This window comes from Onychostoma macrolepis, chromosome 11, assembly GCF_012432095.1.
Source record: "Onychostoma macrolepis isolate SWU-2019 chromosome 11, ASM1243209v1, whole genome shotgun sequence".
Classification (NCBI taxonomy): Eukaryota; Metazoa; Chordata; class Actinopteri; order Cypriniformes; family Cyprinidae; genus Onychostoma; species Onychostoma macrolepis.
The window spans coordinates 4,154,406-4,180,860 of NC_081165.1; the positions used below are offsets into that span (position 1 = coordinate 4,154,406).

The 26,455-nt window shown below is 36.6% G+C and overlaps 2 protein-coding genes across 5 annotated transcripts; one reads left to right on the forward strand and one right to left on the reverse strand.

The window, feature by feature from the left end:
* Positions 1-2,139: 2,139 nt before the first annotated feature.
* On the reverse strand, positions 2,140-4,953 carry nabp2 (nucleic acid binding protein 2). The gene is made up of 7 exons (XM_058791787.1): positions 4,756-4,953; positions 4,454-4,565; positions 3,593-3,731; positions 3,284-3,355; positions 2,954-3,029; positions 2,804-2,852; positions 2,140-2,666 (listed from the first exon to the last, which is right to left on the reverse strand). Exons 2-7 carry the CDS (start codon positions 4,530-4,532, stop codon positions 2,491-2,493), a joined length of 591 nt encoding a protein of 196 aa, XP_058647770.1. The 5' UTR covers positions 4,533-4,565; positions 4,756-4,953; the 3' UTR covers positions 2,140-2,490.
* A 59-nt stretch (positions 4,954-5,012) lies between these two features.
* Positions 5,013-26,369, forward strand: dgkab (diacylglycerol kinase, alpha b). Of its 4 annotated transcripts, XM_058791699.1 has the most exons (24): positions 5,017-5,287; positions 5,860-5,951; positions 6,173-6,249; positions 6,749-6,893; positions 7,860-7,934; positions 8,139-8,188; positions 8,384-8,458; positions 9,016-9,132; positions 9,662-9,779; positions 10,229-10,317; positions 11,528-11,638; positions 11,787-11,876; positions 12,043-12,126; positions 12,252-12,325; positions 12,484-12,558; positions 12,645-12,730; positions 14,946-15,035; positions 19,145-19,305; positions 19,433-19,497; positions 19,617-19,707; positions 21,736-21,910; positions 22,331-22,451; positions 22,814-22,874; positions 25,942-26,369. In XM_058791699.1, the coding sequence occupies exons 2-24, from the start codon at positions 5,879-5,881 to the stop codon at positions 26,014-26,016; spliced, it is 2,178 nt and encodes a 725-aa protein (XP_058647682.1). In that variant the 5' UTR covers positions 5,017-5,287; positions 5,860-5,878; the 3' UTR covers positions 26,017-26,369. The 4 variants fall into 4 exon arrangements, with proteins under 4 accessions (XP_058647685.1, XP_058647682.1, XP_058647683.1 ...); XM_058791701.1 differs by lacking the exons at positions 5,017-5,287; positions 8,139-8,188 and adding an exon at positions 6,494-6,555 and having other exon boundaries at positions 5,893-5,951; XM_058791700.1 differs by lacking the exons at positions 5,017-5,287; positions 8,139-8,188 and having other exon boundaries at positions 5,888-5,951.
* The last annotated feature ends 86 nt before the right edge of the window (positions 26,370-26,455 follow it).

Below are 26,455 nucleotides of genomic sequence, written 5' to 3' on the forward strand. Positions count from 1 at the left end.
TCAATGTCCTATCGGCAAAGCATAAAAAACAAGGAAAAAAAAAAAAGAGTTGAAACAAACCTTCAAGTTTTTTTCCCATTCCTTTTTATTTATATCAGAATTTTCTGGCAAAATATAGCTGAAAATCTGCAAATAAAAAAGTTTTAATGGTCGCATGTTTTCAGCGTTTAGGAATAAATGTTCTTACAGCTTCTTTTTATTTGGCTTTTCTGTTTCAAAAACCCTCTGCGACAGACAACAATTACAATGTAAACTGTTTATGAAATTGGAGTGGGTGTCATGTGAAACATCAGATTTTATAGGAATCCACGAAGCTCTCTTATAAAATTGCAATCATTGATCACATAATTTTCCATTTCTGGCTTGAAAAATCTAGTTTTTATGGAAATTTGTCAGCCTTACCCCATAATGACTAACTTGCAGCCATGCAATATTCAAAGTTCAAAACTTCTGGGGATCTTGGGGGAAACATATAAAATGTGATCAGATTCTGGTCTTAGAGGGCACTATAACTTACAAAACTTATTAATGTTGAAACTGATAATCAAAATTTAACTAACAATCAGAAGTTGGGCTAGAAACTATAATAGCTTAGTGTGTTCATTCTGGAGAGAATAAAACAAGAAAAACAGGAAGCAATACCTCAAAAAACATGTAACTTTACAAGACTGGACAATCCATAGAGTTAAACAAATATATACAGTGGGGAAATTTTTTTTTTGCTCCCCTGCTGATTTTGTATGTTTGGCCACTGACAAAGAAATGATCAGTCTATAATTTTAATGGTAGGTTTATTTGAACATCGAGAGACAGAATAACAACAAAAATATCCAGAAAAATGCATTTCAAAAAAGTTATAAATTGATTTGCATTTTAATGAGTGAAATAAGTATTTGATCCCCTATCAATCAGCAAGATCTCTGGCTCCCAGGTGTCTTTTATACAGGTAAGGAACTCTCTTAAAGGGAGTTATCCTAATCTCAGTTTGTACCTGTATAAAAGACACCTGTCCACAGAAGCAATCAATCAATCAGATTCCAGACTCTCCACCATGGCCAACACCAAAGAGCTGTCCAAGGATGTCAGGGACAAGATTGTAGACCTACACAAGGCTGGAATGGGCTACAAGACCATCGCCAAGCAGCTTGGTGAGAAGGTGACAACAGTTGGTGTGATTATTCACAAATGGAAGAAACACAAAATAACTGTCAGTCTCCCTCGGTCTGGGGCTCCATGCAAGATCTCACCTCGTGGAGTTTCAATGATCATGAGAACGGTGAGGAATCAGCCCAGAACTACACGGGAGGATCTTGTCAATGATCTTAAGGAAGCTGGGACCATAGTCACCAAGAAAACAATTGATAACACACTACGCCGTGAAGGACTGAAATCCTGTAGCGCCCGCAAGCTCCCCCTGCTCAAGAAAGCACAGTTTGGAGGAGGAGGAATGCTGCCTGTGACCCCAAGAGCACCATCCCCACCGTCACACATGGAGGTGGAAACATTATGCTTTGGAGGTGTTTTTCTGCTAAGGGTTCAGGACAACTGCACTGCATCAAAGGTACGATGGACGGGGCCGTGTACTGTCAGGGCCAGGGCATTGAAAATGGGTCGTGGATGGATATTCCAGCGTGACAATGACCCAAAACACACGGTCAAGGCAACACAGGAGTGGCTCAAGAAGAAGCACATTAAGGTCCTACAGTGGCCTAGAGCCAGTCTCCAGACCTTAATCCCATAGAATATCTGTGGATGGAGCTGAAGCTTCGAGTTGCCAAACTTCTGCCTCGAAACCTTAATGACTTGGAGAGGATCTGCAAAGAGGAGTGGGACAAAATCCCTCCTGAGATGTGTGCAAACCTGATGGCCAACTACAAGAAACGTCTGACCTCTGTGATTGCCAACAAGGGTTTCGCCACCAAGTACTAAGTCATGTTTTGCGAAGGGGTCAAATATTTATTTGACTCATTAAAATGCAAATCAATTTATAACTTTTTTTTTAAATGTGTTTTTCTGGATTTTTTTGTTGTTATTCTGTCTCTCGATGTTCAAATAAACCTACCGTTAAAATTATAGACTGATCATTTCTTTGTCAGTGGGCAAACGTACAAAATCAGCAGGGGATCAAATAATCCCCCACTGTGTGTATATATATATATATATATATATGGGTAGTTGACAAATAAAAATTGGACTGTCCTATGGTGTGACAGCAAAAATGTAAAAAAAAAACAAAACAAAAAAACACTTACAAATAACATGAGAAAAATGTATCTTCATTCGTAGAGTTACAAATAGCATGAGAGAGGTTTCTCTTCAATGTTAGAGGTTATTTTTTTTACATTTCACGCCATAGGACACATTGATACGTCAACTACCCATATATACATATATAGTTTAGCAATACATGTCTTCAAATGAGACATGACAAATAGCTGCTCACAACCATTTTGAAATTATTACTGTATGCTGATTCATTATTGAACAAAATCATCTTTTGACCGTTCGCCGTGTCTCCTTGCCATTGCTCACAGAACTTCCTCCCACACCCGGACTTGGTGTCGACTTGTTTCCATTTCCACTACTTGCTCGTCCACTCGGCTGTGGATTAGTAGAGTTGCCAGAGCCTTGAGAATTCACCCCATTTCCATTGGGAGTGTCATTACCTTCAAAGAGTAAAAAATGTCTGTGGACCAGTATATTGAAGGACTACATTATATACATAGGTTTAACTAGGAACCCTAAAGGATTTATAATTCTTACAAAAGCTGCAAAAAGCACATGTTGCACATTAAAATTATACCTGCAGGTGCAGCAGTGCTGCTGTTCATGTTGCTCTGGTCATTCAGTCCCTGATGGGTAACAAGAACAAAGTGAATTAACATGACCAACAGTTAAAAGTTTTTAATAATGATTTGATTAATTATTAAGACATAAATCCATCTAGACATACCGTTTTATTCATCTGGGCCAAATATTCTGGATTTGGCTCACTAAAGTTTGGCACCTCTGAATACACCATGCAGAATCTTAAAAATTGAATACAAAACATAAATTAATTCAAAATAAAATATTTTGGGCAAGATGAAGTTTAATATATATATATATATATATATATATATATTTTGTCTGTATTTGTACTTACTGATATTATAGGTTTTTTTAATGCAAAACAATCCACATTGAAATAAATATACTGCCATGATAACTATACTGACATTTACAACAAAATAATGATTAAATAATAACTTCTTAATAATAATATAATCAATAATCAACTCACTCTCCAATCTTCTGTAGTTCACCTCCCCTTCCAGTGTACAGCGTCAAACAGCCTTTAAAAACTGAGGCATAACTGCGGCAAAATACAAATGTAGACTGTAAACTTTTACTTTTAGTCTTGCATATCAACAGTTTTAGCAATATTTACTATAAAATTATAAAACGGTTCACTACAATCGATTGTTTATATTATTGCAGAATGAATGCGTCTTTTGAGCATAGTCGGCATTATGTTCAAATGTCTGAAAGAAAACGTTTGATAGACTTTCAATGCGTCTCAATGCGTCTCACTGCTCAATCACAGTCTCACCCTTTGGTAAGTCTGATGATGTCACCAGCCTGGATGAGGCCACCGACTTCGTCCCAAACCGATATACTGATGCTTCCCGTCTTGTCAGCCACTTTACACGTGCGCACCTCATGACCGTCTTTGGTCTTTGTCACTCGTCCTTGAATGAGAGAGTTTGAGAGAAGATTGAGATCTTGATTCAAAGTGCAGATGACTACTGTTGAGATTCGACTGGTACAGTATTTATAGCTAAATACACAAAATAAAATATTATCATATACAGTGTTTAGTGAGTCATGTTTTCACCACCTGTATTATGGTGTTTGTCATAATATTATAATGGGACAATAATTCAAAAATAGTAATGTGGTTTAATATTTCAGTTAATACAATATACAATTACTGTAAATTAATTTTTTAGTGGTAAAGTTCAGGCAGTTAAATTTCATGGATTTTTTATTTATACTACATTAATTAATATACTTAAATATATTTTTAAAAGTAACTAAATGTCCATGACAAATGGAGCCAATAACAAAAAGTACAACATTGCACGTGCACGATGAATATGGAAATAAAACAACACTAGGGCATTTATTAAAATATTAAAAAGTTTTAGTGTTTACTGTTGTACTATAGTACTATCACAGAACTTGGTTTTAAGGGACTTAGCTACTATAATGCATTAAGCCATTATTAGATGCACTCCAGTTATTCTCGAAATTCAGTATTGTGGGGTTGCTATTGTTGGTTCCTGTATGATAAAATGCTTTTGGTTTTCCTTTAAATAAAAAGCATCCGCTAAATAATGTTAATACAGTTAAATTATTATTATTTTCTTCCTTTTGTTCTTCCACTTCATGTAATGTGTTGTTTGGACACCTGTTTCCAGCACGATGAAGATGACATTGAGATTCTTGAGTCCAGGTTTAATGTCCTTCACATGAGTCTCTGTGCTCATGATCAGTCTGCTTCTGCCCAAATCCTGCAAAAACTGATACACAACATTTACATTCACTATTTCAAGTCACATGGAAGACAATACTAATTAAGGATGCATGTATGCAAATACTTTTTGGCAAACAAACATTAATTTCGCTGTGACGACACATGCACGTGCAACACTGACAGCTGATCAACAACGTTACACATTTTCAAAGCAGGAAACTAATGAAAACACTTACTGGTTAGCACCGAGCTATAGCTGCCTTTTCTGTTTTAATGGCAGCCTACTATTTCTCGTCATCTGCAGCACTTTGTGTGAATAATCTTGAACAGACTCACTGCTCGTAATGTTGTTTAAGGCGCGAAATGTTCTGTCAGCTGTCAATCATCACAGTTAACGTAGGCATTCAACTACCGTTTACAGTGGAGGACGTTTTTTCCCCCTAAAACGTCATGACGCAATGTTTTCCGTACGTCATGACGTAGTTATCCGCACGTACACGACTTGCACAACAAATGCATAATTTGAAAGTTGAATTATCCGCAAGGGTTAAATGAAAATGAATAAGATTTATGTGAAGAATATTCACGTTTTTACAGATATATTTTTAGAGACTTGAGCTGTGCGGTCCTTCTTGTGAAATATGTGTAATATGCATGCGTGTTAATCCACATGTGATAGATATCTAACGGTAGGCAGCATTCAACGCGTTAAAAACGGGCATTTAATCCCTCATTCATTTGATCCGAGCGAGTTTTCGACTTTTTAAGGTAAGATTAATTAAAATAAGTGTGTTTAGGGTGCGTTTTGAAATAGTTGTTATATGAATGCACACGCTGTCACAACATAAAGAGTCAACTTTAAGTTAAATCGCTGGGCAGATTCAGATGTGAAAATAGTTCGGAGGCGCAATCCAAATTAGAAATATCATAAATTAGAGCAACTCGGGATTTATTTATTAATTTATTTGAAAAACTACTTGTCCTTTTTAATTTAGTCCCTTAAACAATTTTTTAGATTTCGTTACGTTAGGTTTAAAGCGTTCGTTAATTGTTCAGCATTCAAATTTTACATAACACTAATATGCTAACGTTAATGTTTATTCGTTTCATTGTTTTGCTGTGCTTCTACATTAACTTTCAGCACGGTGTCAATACCATAGTGCATGTTTACAGTAATTAGGCTATTCACTTGTAGAAATAAAGATGTCTTGTAATCGAAACACTGAATATTGCAGCTGTTTGCCACAGAAAGGTCGTTGTTTAATTTCTTATTTAGTAGCTGTGCAGTACATTTATATATTCATTATGGATATTGACCTTTCACCGTCCTTATTTCTCAGGTTGAGTGATTTAAACAAAATGGCCACAGAATCTGATTTAGAAAATGAGATTAGCCCCGTTGACTTCATTCAGCTGCAGGAGTATATAGAATGTAAGTGTCTTTCATAAAGCACCACATCCAGAATATCAAGAGAAATAATTCTCCATTTCCTTCATTGACTCATACATGATAGAATAACAAGATAAATCATGGAACAGACTTTGGCAGAATATTCTAAGTTAAATAGCTGACAAAAGATTTTCATTATTTGTCTGTTTTTGATTTAATTTTACAATTGTTTTCTTTTTTCCTCTTTGTTTGGAATTTCTTAGACAGCAGGATAAAGGCAAAAGATGCAATGAAGGAATTTCATGCTGGTGGAAAACTGGTCCACCACAGGTTTGGAGATGTAAGCTTAACAATGGCTCCCACAATAGTTAATTTGTCCATGCATAATATAATTAAAACGATATGATACGTTTGGGGGGTGATTGTTTGATATTTAGCCAGATTTTGGTTAAATTTAAAGTAGCCTAAGTATATAATTTTGGCTATTATAAACAAGAAATAGAAACAGAAACAAATTCATTCACTCGATGTTGTTCCAAACCTGTATAACGTTCTTTCTTCTGATTCTTTGTATTCTTCTGAAGAAAGAGATCAGTTTTTGCCCATACAGTGAAAGTCAGTGGGGTCCAGCACAACATTATCACAGGTTTGGAAAGACATGACAAGTCACTCAGTCATTAAACGATGACAGAATTTTCTTTTTTGGGTGAACTATATTTTTAATGCAAAAAATGTGTAGGACAAGGGACAGATTACTTTCTAGAATGCAGAATATGAATCTAAAATTTCCAAGAATTGTTTAATTCCATGACATTCTCTTTGCATTTTCTTCACTAAAGCACATAGATGCAACAGGATTTTCTCTGTTCCTCAAGAATTATCTTGAGGTTGAAGATTTTCCAGCTGATCTCTGCCAGCGTCTCTACTTGTATTTCCAAAGATCTGAGCAGGCTGGTCCTGAACAAAGTCTTCACACCAAAGATGGTTAGCTACTTTTTAAGCAGTCATCTTGAACTACGGAATTTCAGTAAATGTTTCAAAATACACTTGCCTATTGTCTTTCTAACCTCTTCACATCCAAACTTCATGAGAGACCTAATGCCTTGATTACATATATTATATTGCACAAGACAAGATGATAATGTTCTACGGCACGTTAACTTTTTATTAATATTTTGAATAAATGCAATACCTGACAATGCAATTTTAAATAGTGAAAGCATTATTAATTCATCATTTAAAAGGTACAATATATAATCAGTGACAGCGTGCAGGCATCTGCATCTATAACTCACTTCTGTATTATGAAATACATTTTTCAGTAATTATGGACAAAGATATATTTATAGTAGGGTAATTGTGTTCTTACTGTCACTAACATTAAATTGCACAAGTGCATAATGATTATTTGTGGGTTTTCACCAGTGTTGGGGAGTAACTAGTTACATGTAACAGGATTACGTAGTTTAATTACAAAGTAAATGTAACTGTGATCTATTACAGTTACTGAGAAGAAAATGTGTAATTAAATTACAGTTACCTAAGAAAATGTTAAAGATTACAAAGGGGGTTATATCTGAATATTTTCTATAAAAAGCCAGGATATGTTGAATAAAATAAATTTGCTCCTTTGCCTGTTTTTGATTTGCACGATGCCTCCTGCCATTTAAAGGCCATTTATTGCCTGCATACATTTTTTTGAAAATGATTAACAGTTAAAAAAATTCATTAGAAATTTGGAAAAGTAATAAAATAAAATAAGCTACATTACAAAATAAAGATGCCATAAATATCAACCAAATTTTAGAGAAAAGCTGCAGCAAATTTAGTCATTTTGGGCTGCAAAAATCGGAAAAAAGGTGAAATGTTTTTTTTTGTGTGTGTGTGGTGATCATTACATTGATATTTAGTGTTATTTGTTTGCTGTCAATCTTTGATCTCCTCTTTCAGGTTGTGTCTCTCTTAAAGCTGTATCTTGTTACTTTTCCATATTGGAGGATGGAAATCCACGAGAGAAACTGGAGTGTAAGACATTCATTGACTTTAAATCTCTAGTAGATAATATCACTTAATACAATGCACTAAAACCACATATAATGTAAAATGAGTTGAATCTTTTTTTTTTTGTAATCTAAATTATTATTTAAACTTGCCATCTGTTGTCAAGTGTATTCGAATGTAGTCTATACATGCAAAGTATTTATTAATTCTATAACACCTATTTGGCAGACACCTTCAAGTTATATGATAAAGATGACAATGGACTTCTTGATAGCAAGGTAACAACTGGCATATTTTTTGATTTGTCTATGTATATTTTGATATTTCTATGTAATGCTACCCTCTTAATTCACATTGTAGCTTACTTAGGTTCAAGTTAGCCTACTGACATGCCCAGTGATCTCCTCTTAAAATAGGTTATAATTAATAATTGTTATAATAAATGATACATTTTTCTGTGTTTTGTTTAAAAGGAAGTTGACAAAATTGTTACACAGATGATGCAAGCTGCTGAATACCTTGGATGGGATGTGACCGAACTAAAGCCAGTAAGTTCATACATACAAGTAACTCTTGTTATGTCATGCACATTGTTTCAAAGCAGCATTACAGAGGACAAAATTACTAATATCTGAATTAATCTGCCATGGATGACTCCACACCACGTTCTATCAAACACTTTCCTCATCAGAGTGACCATCATTGGGAAAAAAGATACAGGTTTCAGTCAATACTACGTAAAGCTGTCTTTGAAGATGACATACAGTGCCACTTCTTAAGCTGGCACACAGTAAATCTGATTCAATGTTTATTTTTACTGTGCTAATTGTGAATAGTTCATCTATTGTTTTATACAATTTTTAAATTATTATTATTTTTTTTTTACCTTCAAAATCTAAATCTTTTATCAACATATCATACATTTCTCTTTCTATAGCATGCGTCTTCTCTGCTAACTCATCATTCTTTTTAAACAACATCCATCCACCATTCACAATTCATTAACAACTGACGTGGAAAATCAAGTCCTGTTCTCTCTCTCTCCCAGTCTTATTACCCCACTAATACAAGGACATTATTTTTTATACATTGTTCATTTTTTTAGGTGCTTAGAGACATGCTGAAAGCCATAGACATAGACAGCAGTGGTACTGTAACCCAACAAGAATGGATACAAGGTGGCTTGAACAACATTCCTCTACTGGTTTTGCTTGGATTAAAGGTAAATAAGCTTTGTGTGTATATATATATATATATATATATTTATATGTAATCATACACCAATGTTGTCATATGGTGTGGAATTCGTTATACAGTATGTGACCCTGGAGCATAAAAGCAGTCATAAGTAGCACGGGTATATTTTTAGCAATAGCCAACAATACATTGTATGGGTCAAAATTACCGATTTTTATTTTATGCCAAAAATCATTAGGATATTAAGTACAGATAATGTTCCATTAAGATATTTTGTAAATTTCCTACCGTAAATATATCAAAACTTAATTTTTGGTAAGTAATATGCATTGCTAAGGACTTCATTTGGACAACTTTAAAGGCGATTTTCTCAATATTTTGATTTTTTTGCACCCTCAGATTCCAGATTTTCAAATAGTTGTATCTCAGACAAATACTGCATTGTCCTATCATAACAAACCATATATCAATGGAATTTCAAAAAAATTTACCTGTATGACTGGTTTTGTGGTCCAGGGTCACATATTGGTTTTTGTTTTAAACATTATCTTCAGGTAGCTGATAAAGATGGGCAACATGTCTGGCGGCTGAAGAACTTCAACAGGCCCACATACTGCTTTGTCTGTCAGAACATGATGTTGGGCCTACGAAAACAGGGCTTGTCATGCAATTGTGAGTTTATTAATCATAATCTTTTTTATTTAATTCATGAGCATATTTATTTAATATCAATGTACAGCTTTAAGGTCTGTTCAAACAAAGAATGTTAACTATCAAGATATTTATAAGAAAACTATATATTAGCATCCAGACCAACGTTCTGTTCATTACAAGCATGTTGCTGTTTTGTCATCCGACGCTTTAAATGCTCGAGCTCTTTAAAGCAGAATGGATTCTGATTGGCTGTCAGTGTTTTTATTGTTCATCAGCTGGAAAAAAAAAATCATTCTGAAACTTTTTTGGGCTTGTGACACTGAATATATTATGTACCTTGTCTTGTCTGATTTCAGAGCATAATAAGAATACCCTTGTCAAGTGTCTTTGTATATGCCCTTACTCGTGGATTTTTTGTAATTTATTTACATTGTCAGTGTTGCCCCTCTTCTTGTATTGATTTCTAGTTTGCAAATACACCGTCCACAGCAGCTGTGCCAACAAAAACCACACACCGTGTGTCAGGACCTTTGTCAGGTGCAAATCAGAGATAGGGGTGAGAAACGATAAAAAGAACATCTAATAGTTTCACAGTTCATAAATGACATTGTACCATACAGTAACACCTGCATGCTAATATTTGCTAATATCATATTATGTTCTGCATTACGTAACATTTAATTGCTAATGTGTTAAATTTGTTCACAAAAGGCATTAAAGCAATATTTCCCTCAAAAATGAAAATTTGCTGGAAATGTACTCACCCTCAGGCTATCTAAGACATAGACGAGTTTGTTTCCTCGTGGGAACAGATTTGGAGAAATGTAGCATTACAGCACTTGCTCACCAATGGATCTCTGCAGTGAATGCATGCCGTCAGAATATGAGTCCAAAACAGCAGATAAAATTAAGTAATGCTTTATTTGTATAGCACCTTTTAAAACAGTGTTTACAAGGTGCTTTACAGAAGATAAATACATGTGTGCATTCACAGAAAAGAAGTAAAATAATAAAACAAAATACAATAACCAATGTGTTTTACACAAAAGAGTAAGTAAGTAATAAACCTGTCCATTACCAGTGTATTTAACACAATGGAGTGAGGCTTGAATAAACCTGTCCCTTACCAGTGTATTTTAAACAATGGGGTAAGACCTCAAGACCTGTCCTTTACATCACAAGTAATCCACATCACTCCAGTTCATCAATTAACTTCTTGTGAAGCGAAAAGCTGAGAAGTGTTTGTAAGAAACAAATCCAGCATTAAGGAATTTAAATTTACACTGTTGCTTCTGGCTAAAATATGTGTCCATAATCCATAATAACTTTTCCTCCTGTGAAAAATCCATCTCCTGTTGTCCACTGACATATTTGTTTATAAGCATTTTGGACTGTTTTTGCTTGTAAAGGGTACTTGATCTGCATGTTAATATTCTGATTCAAACATGATGACTTTATCGCTGGAGATATTAATGTTATGGATAGAGGACTCATATTTTAGCCAGAAGCAACATTTTGAAATTAAAAACATCTTAATGATTTTTTTTAAGAAACACATAGCTGTTTGGACTCTCATTCTGACGGCACCCATTCACTGCAGAGCCATGCTACATTTCTCCAAGTCTGTTCCCATGAACTAACAAACTCATCTACATCATGGATGGCCTGAGGGCGAGTACATTTTCAGCAAATTAAAATTTTTGGTTGAACTATTTCTTTAATGCAGGTTAATGCTTGGCCTGTTTTTTGTTTTTTTCCTTCACCAGTGTTCAGTTCATGATTGGATCAGTGCTGACTGTGAATCCAACAAATGTGAGATTTGCCACAAAAAGATTAAAATACTCACAGGAAAGAGCTGCGCGTGGTGTCATCACATGGTGAGTGCAGATTATTTTTGTCCAGATCTACCACAATTAAATATTATTAGACATTTATTTAGTTGGTTGTTTTATTTAGAGATCTGGTACTGTATACAGTAAATGTTTAGATGCTGATGGTTTTTTTTGCTTGTGATGATGAATGTAGCGCCACAGCGACTGTGTTCCTCGGGGCTCATCACACTGTGACTGTGGACTATTACAGCATCACATCCTTCCGCCATGGGCCATATGTGCTGTAAGCAACAACTAAAACAATATAAAATATTGTTATTATTTTTATTATTAATATAGTTGTATTTGTTGTTGCTGCTGCTGTTGACACATAGGCAGTTTTGCTAGAACTATTTCAGCATTTTGTATACAATAATTGTAGCATTTTGCCCCCTCGTGTTCAATTATAGATGGATCCAGTTGACTCTAGTTCAGGATGCAGTCTGGGAGAAAATTACCTGGTGAACATAAATTCAGATGGACACTTTCTGCAGGCAAGCAGGCATTTACATATAAACCAATCTTGAATTGAAATATTATAACTATAATACAGATTGTATGATAAATGTGCATGCATGTGCTTTAGTTTATTCATTTTCCTATCACTCTGTCTATTTAGATATTTCCTGTGAAGGACGCACACCCTCTCTTGGTATTTGTAAATCCAAAGAGTGGCGGAAAACAGGGAAAGAGGTTATACTCTCTATCAACTTTTTTTAAGAACTGTTCGTTAAAACATTTACTCATCGCTATTTCGTGTCCTAAAATGGACCAAAGCCCTTTTTCCCTCCATTTACATTATAAGTACATTTAAAATTACATGCTTGATGTCATTATCTGGTTTGTTGTAGGGTGTTGAGAAAGTTTCAGTACCTCCTGAACCCACGGCAGGTGTACAATCTTGACAATGGAGGACCAAATCCAGGGTATGATTTATAAATACTGTGGACAAGCACCATTATAGATACAGTACAAAAGCTCATGCGTGTCTATGAATGTGTATGCATTTCAGGCTCCAGTTCTTTCAAAGTCTTCATAAATACAGAGTCCTGGTCTGTGGAGGAGACGGCACTGTTGGGTGGATTTTGGATGCTATTGGTGAGAAACACAAATTTATGCACAAATCCAAAGATTTGTCATGGAATGCACAATTTAATTTAATAACAGTATTTTTTTTGCCCATTAAAACCTATACTCATGTGAGCCTTAAAGGGGTGATGAACTGCCTCTGTTTTTTATTTTGTACTGTTCTCTGAGGTCCACTTATAATGTTATCAAGATTTTTATATAAAAAAACATCATAATTAAGAAGTAATAGGCTATTTTCTGTCTGGTTTTTAACCCCCCTCATCAGAACGCTCTGTTTGAATCAGTGTGGAGGATTGTAGACTCAGAAGTAAACGCCCACTGCCATGCTTTGGCCAACAGTGGTATATGTTTGACAGCCTACATCCTTCACAGATGGATGCTGCTGTGATTTAGGTTAAAATGCATACATACTCATATCAAACCATCTATTTAACAGACAAAGCAATAGTGACCACGTAATAAAAAGTTACTCACACCTGTGTGCTGTGACTTTACTGTCGGGTCCAATATAGTCAGCACAGCATCGTCTTCCAGAAAATCCCACGTCGAATTGTGCCTTGTTTGTGAACAAAGTGGTAAAATGAAGTGAACAAAGGACCAAGTTCTTACTGACGCAGTCTGGATCTTCATTAAAAATAAAGTTCATTCACACTTTCCTAACGTTGGGATCAGAAGGAAAGCAATGCAAAGACTATTTTTTCCACAACTTGGCACTGCACAGCGTCTTGTTATTTACACTACATGTGTGAATCAGTGGGTGGGGCTAAACAGGCAGTGGTGTCGAAGCAGGTCCTGATCTTCTTCTGCGCAGGCGGTGCTTATCCACACTATTACATCATGGAGTAGAACAAAAAGCTGTCGTTTTGGCAGACTGCCTTCAAAATAAGCTGTTTTTAGACCAATAAGAAAGTTTTGAGTTCTGAAACTTGCAGGATGTTTTTATAGTACAATGACCTCTTATATGTCAAAAGATCAAGGGAATTTTGGTTTCTCAGTTCATGATCCCATTAAAAGGATTGTAGATTTGTCATCTAGTTCTCCAGTCATTCTCATTATCTCCCAGTTGGCAAGCTTTTTCTGCTCCCAGTGCCACACTACCCCTGGTCACATCGAGGAGTGGATTTCATTACTGATATGCCAGAATAAGACTTGCATCCTGGTCATGGTCGAACTTTTCTCTAAGGCCTGTCATTTGATGCCTGTTGTCTGATTCAGGAGATCAGGAGGACATCCTGCCACAACCATGAGGACAGCTTTTTTATCCAAAGTGACTTACAATTGAGGACAATGGAAGCAATCAAAAACAACAAAAGAGCAATAAGTGCTATGACAAGTCTCAGTTAGCCTAACGCAGTACACGTAGCAAGGCTTTTTATTATTATTATGATATAATAAATAAAAAGAAAACAGATAGAATAGAAAAAGAATAGAGCAAGCTAGTGTTAAGAGGTTTTTTTTGGGGGGGGGGGCTTTTGTTAATTGTGTAATAAATAAAAAGAAAACAAATAGATAGAATACAAAAAGATTAGAGAAGCTAGTGTTTTTTTTTTTTTTTTTAAGGTAAATGAATAGAGTGCAAGTCTAAAAGGGGCATATCAGTAATGAAATCCACTTCTTGATGTGACCAGATGGAAATGCATTGTGAAAAATATTGTCAGCAATCACAGCCACAGAGTTTGCAGAAAAACTGTTTGGTAATTTGCTCTGGAATTATTACAGAGGTTGTGTGAGAAAAACACAGACGTGGCAGATTCGGACGGGATTAAAATCGCAAAGTACATTTGTGAAACACAAATTTCTCTCATGGCCCCTGGAAAACTAGTCTCATCCAAATAGGGCTTTAGTTCTCCAGTCTTTCTCATCTCTGTGTTCCTGTTGCCTTGTCAAGTTTGCTTGACTATTGTGTTCTTCGTGTTGCCACTTCCAATCTGCAAAGACTATTATATCTGCACTGCTTTGTTAATCTCACTACTGTTCAGTACTAACCGTTCTGTTTTCATCTCACCTGTTTCGTTTCAATAAAGGCCCACCTACATTTTTTTTCCTCTTTTTAATAAGCTGAGATGTACATCACAATACGAAAGTAACGATCTTGCATTTCATTACAAATTTAACAGAATACAATCTCATAATTGCAATAAACGGATTTCTCAGTATTTAATAATATAACAATTAAGTAAATGAGCTGATTTAAGCAGACCTGTTGTTTTGTTTGTTACTTCAGATAAAGCTGATATGGTGATTCACCCTGCAGTTGCAATCCTTCCTCTTGGGACGGGAAATGATTTGGCACGGTGTCTGCACTGGGGAGGGGGTGAGTCTCCTCTTGAACAGCCTAGTCCATGATTACTGTCTGCATCAACTGGGGTATTTCCACATGCACTTTTAAATATGTATTTAACCTCAGAACGATCTCAAAGTAAAAAGAGGTGCTAAAGTCTGATTTTGTTGTTGCTGTGCTGTAAAGTAATTTCTTTTATAATCTTAATTCAAGTGAAAGAGTATTTTGAAAGTCTGACAGTAATCAGTGTTGAGTACTACTGTAAGGTTAACCCTGCCTGGTTTGGTTTCAAAATGATTAATGGTTGAAAACATTAGAAATTTAGAAAAGCAATCAAAAAGTAATCAAATTTCATCGTTACATTACTTTAATATAGTAATTGAAATAGTTACACTACTTATTACATTTTAAATAGGGTAACTTGTAATCTGTAACCAATTAAATTTCCAAAGTAACCTTCCCAACACTGGCAACCCTCTACATTGCGACTAAATCTTCACCCTGGGCACCACCACCAGTCCTAAATTCAGTTAAAATGACTAATATGCATTCATACATGGTTACCAAGTTTTAATTCTAATTACTAAAGTTCTATCATTAAATAATAGGCCTACTTGATTATCATATTATAATGCTTGACTGACTGATGTTAAGAGTACAGGTGCTGGTCATATAATTAGAATATCATCAAAAAGTTGATTTATTTCACTAATTCCATTCAAAAAGTGAAACTTGTATGTTATATTCATTCATTACACACAGACTGATATATTTCAAATGTTTATTTCTTTTAATTTTGATGATTAGAGCTTACAGCTCATGAAAGTCAAAAATCAGTATCTCAAAATATTAGAATATTTACATTTGAGTTTGAATAAATGACCATCCCTACAGTATAAATTCTGGGTATCTCTTGTTCTTTGAAACCACAATAATGGGGAAGACTGCTGACTTGGCAATGATCCAGAAGACGAACATTGACACCCTCCACAAAGAGGGTAAGTCACAGAAGGTCATTACTGAAAGGTGTGGCTGTTTACAGAGTGCTGTATCAAAGCATATTAAATGCAAAGTTGACTGGAAGGAAGAATTTTGGTAGGAAAAGGTGCACAAGCAACAGGGATGACTGCAAGCTTGAGAATACAGTCAAGCAAAGCCAATTCAAACACTTGGGAGAGCTTCACAAGGAGAGAACTGAAGCTGGAGTCAGTGCATCAAGAGTCACCACGCTCAGACGTCTTCAGGAAAAGGGCTACCAAGCCACTTCTGAACCAGAGACAACGTCAGAAGCATCTTAACTGGGCTGTGGAGAAAAAGAACTGGACTGTTGCTCAGTGGTCCAAAGTCCTCTTTTCAGATGAAAGTAAATTTTGCATTTCATTTGGAAATCAAGGTCCCAGAGTCTGAAGGAAGAGTGGAGAGGCACAGAATCCATGTTGCTTGAAGTCCAGTGTGAAGTTTCCACAGTCAGTGATGATTTGGGCTGCCATGTCATCTGCTGGTGTTGGTCCACTGTGTTTTCTGATGTCCACAGTCAACGCAGCCATCTACCAGGAGATTTTAGAGCACTTCATGCTTCCTTCTGTTGACAAGCTTTATGGAGATGCTGATTTCATTTTCCAGCAGGACTTGGCACCTGCCCACACTGCCAAAGGTACCAAAAGCTGGTTCAATGACCATAGTGTTACTGTGCTTGATTGGCCAGCAAACTCGCTTGACCTGAACCCCATAGAGAATCTATGGGGTATTGTCAAGAGGAAGATGAGAGACACCAGACCCAACAATGCAGATGAGCTGAAGGCCACTATCAGAGCAACCTGGGCTCTCATAACACCTGAGCAGTGCCACAGACTGATCGACTCCATGCCACGCCGCATTGCTGCAGTAATTCAGGCAAAGGAGCCCCAACTAAGTATTGAGTGCTGTACATGCTCATACTTTTCATTTTCATACTTTTCAGTTGGCCAAGATTTCTAAAAATCCTTTCTTTGTATTGGTCTAAAGTAATATTCTAATATTTTGAGATACTGATTTTTGACTTTCATGAGCTGTGAGCTCTAATCATCAAAATTAAAAGAAATAAACATTTGAAATATATCAGTCTGTGTGTAATGAATGAATATAATATACATGTTTCAATTTTTGAATGGAATTAGTGAAATAAATCAACTTTTAATGATATTCTAATTATATGACCAGCACCTGTATACTTTCAGATATTTAAAAGCTATATATATATATATATATATATATATATATATATATATATATATATATATATATATATATATATATATATATATATATATATATATAATAATATTTTAATGTTTGTAAAATGGTATATACAGTGGGTACGGAAAGTATTCAGACCACCTTAAATTTTTCTCTCTTTGTTATATTGCAGCCATTTGCTAAAATCATTTAAGTTCATTTTTATTCCTCATTAATGAACACACAGCTCCCCATATTGACAGAAAAACAGAATTGTTGACATTTTTGTATTCAGACCCTTTGCTGTGACACTCATATATTTAACTCAGGTGCTGTCCATTTCTTCTGATCATCCTTGAGATGGTTCTACACCTTCATTTGAGTCCAGCTGTGTTTGATTATACTGATTGGACTTGATTAGGAAAGCCACACACCTGTCTATATAAGACCTTACAGCTCACAGTGCATGTCAGAGCAAATGAGAATCATGAGGTCAAAGGAACTGCCTGAAGAGCTCAGAGACAGAATTGTGGCAAGGCACAGATCTGGCCAAGGTTACAAAAAAAAATTCTGCTGCACTTAAGGTTCCTAAGAGCACAGTGGCCTCCATAATCCTTAAATGGAAGATGTTTGGGACGACCAGAACCCTTCCTAGAGCTGGCCGTCCGCCAAACTGAGCTATCGGGGAGAAGAGCCTTGGTGAGAGAGGTAAAGAAGAACCCAAAGATCACTGTGGCTGAGCTCCAGAGATGCAGTTGGGAGATGGGAGAAAGTTGTAGAAAGTCAACCATCACTGCAGCCCTCCACCAGTCGGGGCTTTATGGCAGAGTGGCCCGACGGAAGCCTCTCCTCAGTGCAAGACACATGAAAGCCCGCATGGAGTTTGCTAAAAAACACCTGAATAAGATTCTCTGGTCTGATGAGACCAAGATAGAACTTTTTGGCCTTAATTCTAAGCGGTATGTGTGGAGAAAACCAGGCACTGCTCATCACCTGTCCAATACAGTCCCAACAGTGAAGCATGGTGGTGGCAGCATCATGCTGTGGGGTGTTTTTCAGCTGCAGGGACAGGACGACTGGTTGCAATCGAGGGAAAGATGAATGCGGCCAAGTACAGGGATATCCTGGACGAAAACCTTCTCCAGAGTGCTCAGGACCTCAGACTGGGCCGAAGGTTTACCTTCCAACAAGACAATGACCCTAAGCACACAGCTAAAATAGCGAAGGAGTGGCTTCACAACAACTCCGTGACTGTTCTTGAATGGCCCAGCCAGAGCCCTGACTTAAAACCAATTGAGCATCTCTGGAGAGACCTAAAAGTGGCTGTCCACCAACGTTTACCATCCAACCTGACAGAACTGGAGAGGATCTGCAAGGAGGAATGGCAGAGGATCCTCAAATCCAGGTGTGAAAAACTTGTTGCATCTTTCCCAAAAAGACTCATGGCTGTATTAGATCAAAAGGGTGCTTCTACTAAATACTGAGCAAAGGGTCTGAATACTTAGGACCATGTGATATTTCAGTTTTTCTTTTTTAATAAATCTGCAAAAATGTCAACAATTCTGTGTTTTTCTGTCAATATGGGGTGCTGTGTGTACATTAATGAGGAAAAAAAATGAACTTAAATGATTTTAGCAAATGGCTGCAATATAACAGAGTGAAAAATTTAAGGGGGTCTGAATACTTTCCGTACCCACTGTATATATATATAGTATATCAGTCTGGCGAGTAAACTAAAAAATGTACTAGCCAATGGCGATTCAATTGCCAAGGTGTCTGTAGAGGGTTGACTGGTCATACATTTCCTACTTTTGGAGGACCCTCCAATAAAATTGGTTACTGGCAAAACCACATGGTTGATGCCGTGGTACTCGTTAATTAAATTTCTTTAATTTAAGCATTATTCCCATACGTGTTGGATTAAACAGGATATGAAGGCACTGATCTGACAGAAATCATGAAGCAGATTGAAGAGAGTACACTGGTACAGATGGATCGCTGGAGTTTGCTAGTCATTCCTGCGGATATGGCAGACGAGGGCGACCCAGTGCCTAATGACATCATCAACAACTATTTCTCTGTTGGTGTGGTGAGTGCCTTTTAATTTCCTCTTAATGGATGTCGAGTCAATTGGCTCTTAGAATGGAGGGACTCTTTTTCTGTAATTGGCAGGTGTATTATATTCATGTCAGTAATTTCGGTGGTTTCTTCAACAGGATGCATCTATAGCACACCAGTTTCATGTTATGAGAGAGAAGCATCCACAGAAGTTCAATAGTAGGTCAGGATCTGAAATGTGCTTAGTATATTGTATTGTGTTTTGACAACATTTTTTGCATTTATTGCTACAATAATTTTAGTTCCAACTGTCCTACATTTATCTGTTTTACGACATGAAAGAGCCAGAAATAAGCTGCGGTATTTTCAACTCGCAACATCTGAGACAATTTCAGCTTCCTGCAGGAACCTCAAGGAATGTCTCACCATTGAGGTAAATGATTTTTAAATTATTATGTTTAATATTTGAACAAGATTTCCATTTACTTTTCTTACCCTAAAGTCTACAAACAAAGTTATTAAATGTTTTCACCATTATTGCCCAGGAAAAAGGAGGACACCTTTTATTTGCAACATAACACATTTTATTTTATTTTTTATTAAGGAACATTCCATCAAATTACATTAGAGTTGATTTAAACCTATAAAGTCTACGGTATTATATTTGATATAGATATCTCTAAGGCATTTAATTTATAAACGTGATCAAGACTTTCTTGAACAACCTGTTGTTCACAATCTACTACATTTCTTCTGTTGTTTGATTGACAGTTTATGTTTTTAGCAAGTAAAAGGCTTTTTTTGTATTGTTCAATAAACTGTTCCATTTACATTTACATTTAGTCATTTAGCAGACGCTTTTATCCAAAGCGACTTACAAATGAGGACAATGGAAGCAATCAAAATCAACAAAAGAGCAATGATATGCAAGTGCTATAACAAGTCTGTTAGCTTAACGTAGTACACGTAGCAAGTTTTTTTTTTTTTTAATTATATAATAAATAAAAAGAAAACAAATAGATAGAATACAAAAAGATTAGAAAAGCTAATTTTTTTTTTTTTTTAAGAATAGAATTAGAATTGAGAGAGCTAGAGTTAGAGGGTCAAATAAAGATGGAAGAGATGTGTTTTTAGCTGATTCTTGAAGGACTCAGAATGACTTGCTCGGAATGAGTTGGGCAGGTCATTCCACCAGGAGGGAACATTTAATTTAAAAGTCCGTGATAAAGCACAATAAAGCGACGTTTACTTGCAGAACGCAAGCTTCTGGAGGGCACATAAGTCTGAAGTAATGAATTTAGGTAAAGGGGTGCAGAGCCAGTGGTGGTTTTGTAGGCAAACATTAATGCCTTGAATTTTATGCGAGCAGCTATTGGTAGCCAGTGCAAATTGATAAACAGAGGTGTGACGTGCATTCTTTTTGGCTCATTAAAAATTAATCTTTCTGCCACGTTCTGGATTAATTGTAAAGGTTTGATAGAACTGGCTGTAAGACCTGCCAAGAGAGCATTGCAATAGTCCAGCCTGGACAGAACAAGAGCTTGAACAAGGAGTTGTGAAGCATGTTCCGAAAGAAAGGGCCTGATCTTCTTGATGCTGAATAAAGCAAATCTGCAGGAACGGGCATGTTTAGCAATGTGGTTTGAGAAAGTCAGCTGATCATCAGTCATAACTCCAAGGTTTCTGGCTGTTTTTGAAGGAGTCATGGTTGATGTGTCTAACTGGATGGTGAAATTGTGATGAAACAATGGGTTTGCTGGAACCACAAGCAGTTCTATCTTGGCAAGGTTGAGTTGAAGGTGATGGTCCTTCATCCAGCTAGAAATGTCTGTTAGACAAGCTGAGATGCGAGCAGCTATGGTTGGATCATCAGGATGGAATGAGAGGTAGAGTTGAGTGTCATCAGCATAGCAGTGATATGAAAAGCCATGTTTCTGAATAACAGAACCTAGTGATGCTATGTAGACAGAGAAAAGAAGTGGTCCAAGAACTGAGCCCTGAGGCACCCCAGTAGTTAGGTGTTGCGACTTAGATGCCTCACCTCTCCAAGATACCTTGAAGGACCTATCTGAGAGGTAAGAATCAAACCACTGGAGTGCATTTAAAAACAAAAATAGACTATTTTTCATATTTCTGTCAGGGTTAATGTGTTCAGCTAAACTAATAATGTAAAACTATTCTGGGAAAAGTAAGATACATGAAACAACATGTGAAAGGTAACATAAAAATGTCAAACAATTAAAGCATTCTTGTGTACAAAAATAGTAATTAAGAAATTGTAAAAATTTGCCCAGATAAAAAAAGTGACAAACCTGACATTTATGAATAAATACTCTTGTCCTGACAAGTAGTTTCTTTATATAGTTGTCTCTTGTCTTATTTTTATCACATGTATCTCGCTCTCAATGAGGTGTTTCAAAATGAGCTTGACGAACTGTAGTGTCACTGTCTGTCACTGTAGTGTTGTGGAGTTCCAGTTGAACTGAGCAGACTATCATTGGAGGGCATTGCTGTCCTGAACATTCCCAGCATGCACGGTGGTTCAAACCTGTGGGGAGAAACAAAGAGTACTGAGAAACTAAAGAAGTGGCAGGAGGTCACCGTTGATCCTGATGCTCTTGAGATGTGCTCACAGGGTAAACAAATGCTTATTACAATTAAAAAAGAACTCACCAACAATTCTAAGGTTAAATGTTTATTTAAGAGGGTTAGTTTACCATTGTTTGTTGACCTTCATAAATGCTAAAGCTGTTATGCTTACATTTGGTGGGCTTAAAATAAATGGCCCATTGTGACTTCAGCTGAAAAAGAAAGTTGTTTCAGAGAAAATTATTACATTTTAAAGTCAGAATAAACATTTTTCTATTAAATAAGACGAACCAGCGAGTTCACAATAAAACCAGGAGTGTCTGTTAATAAAGTAAATAAGTAAATAGGGTCATTTAATTTGATTTCAAATACTGTATAATTCATGGTTGTTTGATGCCCTTGTTTGCAAAATGTCACCTTCATCAATTCTGATAGACGTTTACACTAAATGTTATTTATACTTGTAGACATGAATGATAAACTCCTGGAGGTTGTTGGGCTGGAGAGTGTTGTAGAAATGGGTCAGATTTACACCGGCTTGAAGAACAAAGCACATCGTCTGGCTCAGGCTGCTCACATCACTATCAGGTAATATGAGGGGCCGTATAGAAAAGCCTCTTACAAACCCTAAAGAAATTAACACTTCGATCAGCATTAGTAAAAATCATTCGTATGCATTACTGAAAAAGCTTACAAGCACTAGTGAAGACATTGATCAGCGTTAATGAAACTCTTTCATATGCATTATGAAAAACTTTTTACGAACACTAATGAACGCATCAACTACGGCCTCTACGGCCCCTCATACGGTAAAGCAAGATGATATTTCATTAAATGTATTTTGCCATATATTGTACTGGAATAAACATTGTAGATTTCAAGTTATTTAAATATTGTATGTTGAGCTGCACTACATGATACAGCACTGATTTTTCTTCTCATTTCTCTAGAACATATAAAACTCTGCCCATGCAGATTGATGGAGAACCGTGGATGCAGCCTCCATGTACGGTAAGTGTTTGGACAACCTAAACGAAAGATGATCTGTGAGGATTTCCATGCATCTAGTTTATCACAGTGTGTCAATGTTCATTTGTTTACAGTGACTTCTCAATAATTGAAATGTTTCATTATGCGTTAATTGTATGTTATAAATGTGGGTGTCACATACACTGCCTTGGCCAAAAAAAAGTCACCATTTGGGATTAAAGGGATAGTTCACCCAAAAATGAAAATGGCCACATGATTTACTCACCCTCCAGCCATGATGTAGAATCAGTTCCAAAAAACACTAACCACATTTTCATAAGATGAGAACTGACAAAGAACTGAACAGAACCAGGGGTATACAGTAACTACACAAGAGATAACGAGGAAACTAAACGAGGCACAGGTGACAATAATGAGTAACTAAGGAAACTAACTAGGACAACAAAAAACGCTAAACCTAAAGGTGAAACTGGAAACAGACACATGAACAAAAATGCAAAGAAACTAAAAATAATGCCTACAGAAATATACATTATAGCATCTCATGAATTGCAGTCATTTAGGCTTTTCACACTGCGCTTAACACTGCGGTTATCGTCGTTCTAAACACCGCACCCCGGGTAAAGAAACGTTTCACACCTGTAATTTGAAAGCGGTGTTGGCATCGCTTTTTACCCGGGGGTTATGAAACGGTTTGCACTGCATTTGCGGTGTTAACCCCGTATTGCAGTGCTAAGTTTGTTCAGTGTCAAACGAAGCGGTGTTTGCTTGTTGCTGCTGGACGCTTGGCAACAGACAGCCAATCAGAAATTGAGCAGCGAGGCTCATGTCACGTCAATGTGCCGCTTGCAATGAAACGCCACCAGTGATGAGCGACCCATAATTTCCGAGATGAGGATGCGACTGTATATAATGACGCTACTGTACAAGTAAACACTAATCTCTCCACACTTAAAAGAAATTCAAAGAAATATTCACATACTTTGCTCCTTGTTTTTTTTCTTTTGTACTTGTCTTTGTTTTCTTGCCTTTGTGCGTCTCATGAGGTTTAAAACGTCTAAAGACCTACGCGGCGACTTTTTTTGTTTAAGAACTGGCAAGACCCAGGAAAAGCCGTGTAAACAGGTTGCCTGCTGCTCGTCCAATCAGTGACAGTGACACCGCAAATATGCAAATAAGACCGTTAACCTGGGGTTTAGGAATGTACAGTGTTAAACTGTTAATGAATACCCAGGATTAACAGTTAACCCCAGGTATAGTATGAGCAGTGTGAAACGTGATTACAGATAACCGGATAAATGGATGACCCAGGGTTAACAATTTCAAGTGTGAAAGTCCCCTCCATTACCACATGCTGAGTATTATGACTATTCTTTGATCTCTAAACCAGTGGTTTTCAAACTTTTTAAGGGCGACCTTATTTTTAAATTGACATGACCCATGGTTATGATTATCACAGTCACTCACTGGGATTTCGAGAGGGAATCCCCTATTTATATGCGGATGTCACTCACAAAATTTTGCAGCGTGTTTGCCATGTTGGTCCTCTTAAAAGCACATCGGCAGCCATATCACTCTGTAGCCCAAGACAGGTCGCCCACTGAAGAAGCTAAGCAGGGTTGAGCCTGAATGGGAGATCTCCTGGGAAAACTAGGTTGCTGCTGGAAGAGGTGTTAGTGAGGCCAGCAGGGGATGCTCACCCTGAGGTCTATGTGGGTCCTAGCGCCCCAGTATAGTGATGGGGACACTATACTGTCAAAAAGCACTGTCCTTTGGATGGGACATTAAACTGAGGTCCTGACTCTCTGTGGTCATTAAAAATTCCAGGATGTCTTTCGAAAAGAGTAGAGGTGTGACCTCGGCATCCTGGCCAAATTTGCCCATTGGCCTCTGACCATCATGGCCTCCTAACAATCTCCTTATCTGCTGATTGGCTTCATCACTGTCTCCTCTCCACCAGTAAGCTGGTGTGTGTTCTGACGCACTATTGGCTGCCGTCGCATCATCTTGGTGGATGAGGAGATCCCCCTCACAATATAAAACGATTTGAGTGCCTAGAAAAGCGCTATATAAATGTAATGAATTATTATTATTAAAAACAAAACTTTTATTCAAATTCAGAATGGATTATAAGAAAACGTGCAAAGAGTGCTTCCTTAAAGGTGCACTTTGCCAAACGATGTTGATATTTGAAAGCACCAAAACACACCCATACCCCAACAGGACTTCGCCCCTATTTTGATATCTCTTCCCCACACGTACGTACACAACCCTGGCATAGCGACATTAGTGGAAACAAGCAAAGATGACACACAAGCGTATTCAAACAAAAGCCAACACAGATAAGTTGTGTGAAACAAAGCAAAACCAACATTTCTCACCTATCAAGAAGAAACAACGCAACCTCGGCGTCTGATTCGAGCCTTGAGTTCTCTCCACCGCTGGAAAGCTGCTCTGATATTTATGCGGGTCCTACCTCTTGCCTGATCATAACCCTTCTTTTTAATGTTTTGTTGCTCCGATATTTTCCTCTTTTTTTTTTTTTTTTTTTTTATCTTCCAATTCTCTATCTATAGTCGATCTGCTAATATCCATCTGTGCACTTGAATTGAGCGCGCTCTCTCTCTTCTCTCTATCATGCAAGACATAACATGCATGCCCTTACTGCTAATTGGCTACAAGTGTGTTTTGGGACTCGGTCCGACACTGCGGTCAAAAGCGTTTTTCAAAAAATGCTTAGTGCACCTTTAATAATCATTGAGAAGTCACTCATTTTAGTTTATCGCAGTCTTAGAAAATTATGTTACAATCAATGAATCTCTCTACACTGCACAATAATATTTTATTTACTGTACATCGTGTCTACACTTTGTTTGTTATAAAGAGAGGATTAGCTTGCAGGGTTTGAAAACCACTGCTCTAAACCCCAGCTACTCTTTCCATCATAGAAATTCATACTCCAGATTTAATTATTGCTGAATTAAATAAACGGGATAAAGTGTATTTCAAGCTGCATTCTGTGAAGTGATATTTACTGTATAATATGTACTTCATAATGAACCTAAAACTGCTCTCTGTCTATCTGTAGATGCATATCACACACAAAAATCAGGCTAATATGTTGATGGCTCCTGCTAAATTACTGGGATGCTTCCCCAAGTAAAACTGAAGCTTGAAGATCACAGCTCAGAAGATAAAGTTGATGAGAAATGCGAATATATTTTAGAATATTATGCCTTTTGTAATTTAACACTGTATATTGTACTATAATAGTAAAGATTTTACTTTTAATAGCCTATTATAAGATCTTTTTTTAATTATTTCTTTTCTTTTCTTTATTGCCTTCATTGCACTAGACTTGTTTAGTATTACTGCTAATTTGTTTGACACATAAATTATGTATTTTCTGTTAGTTAAGAATCCTTTTACAGAAGTAGTCCAAGTATCTCACGCGATTGAGTTTGTGTTTGGTAACACATTATAATAAGGCTGTAAACATTACCATCTGCACATTTAACATGTATTAAAAATGACATAAATAATGAATCTTTTCAGACATTTTTTTTCATCTTGTTTGATGTTAGACAATGATAATGTAAGTT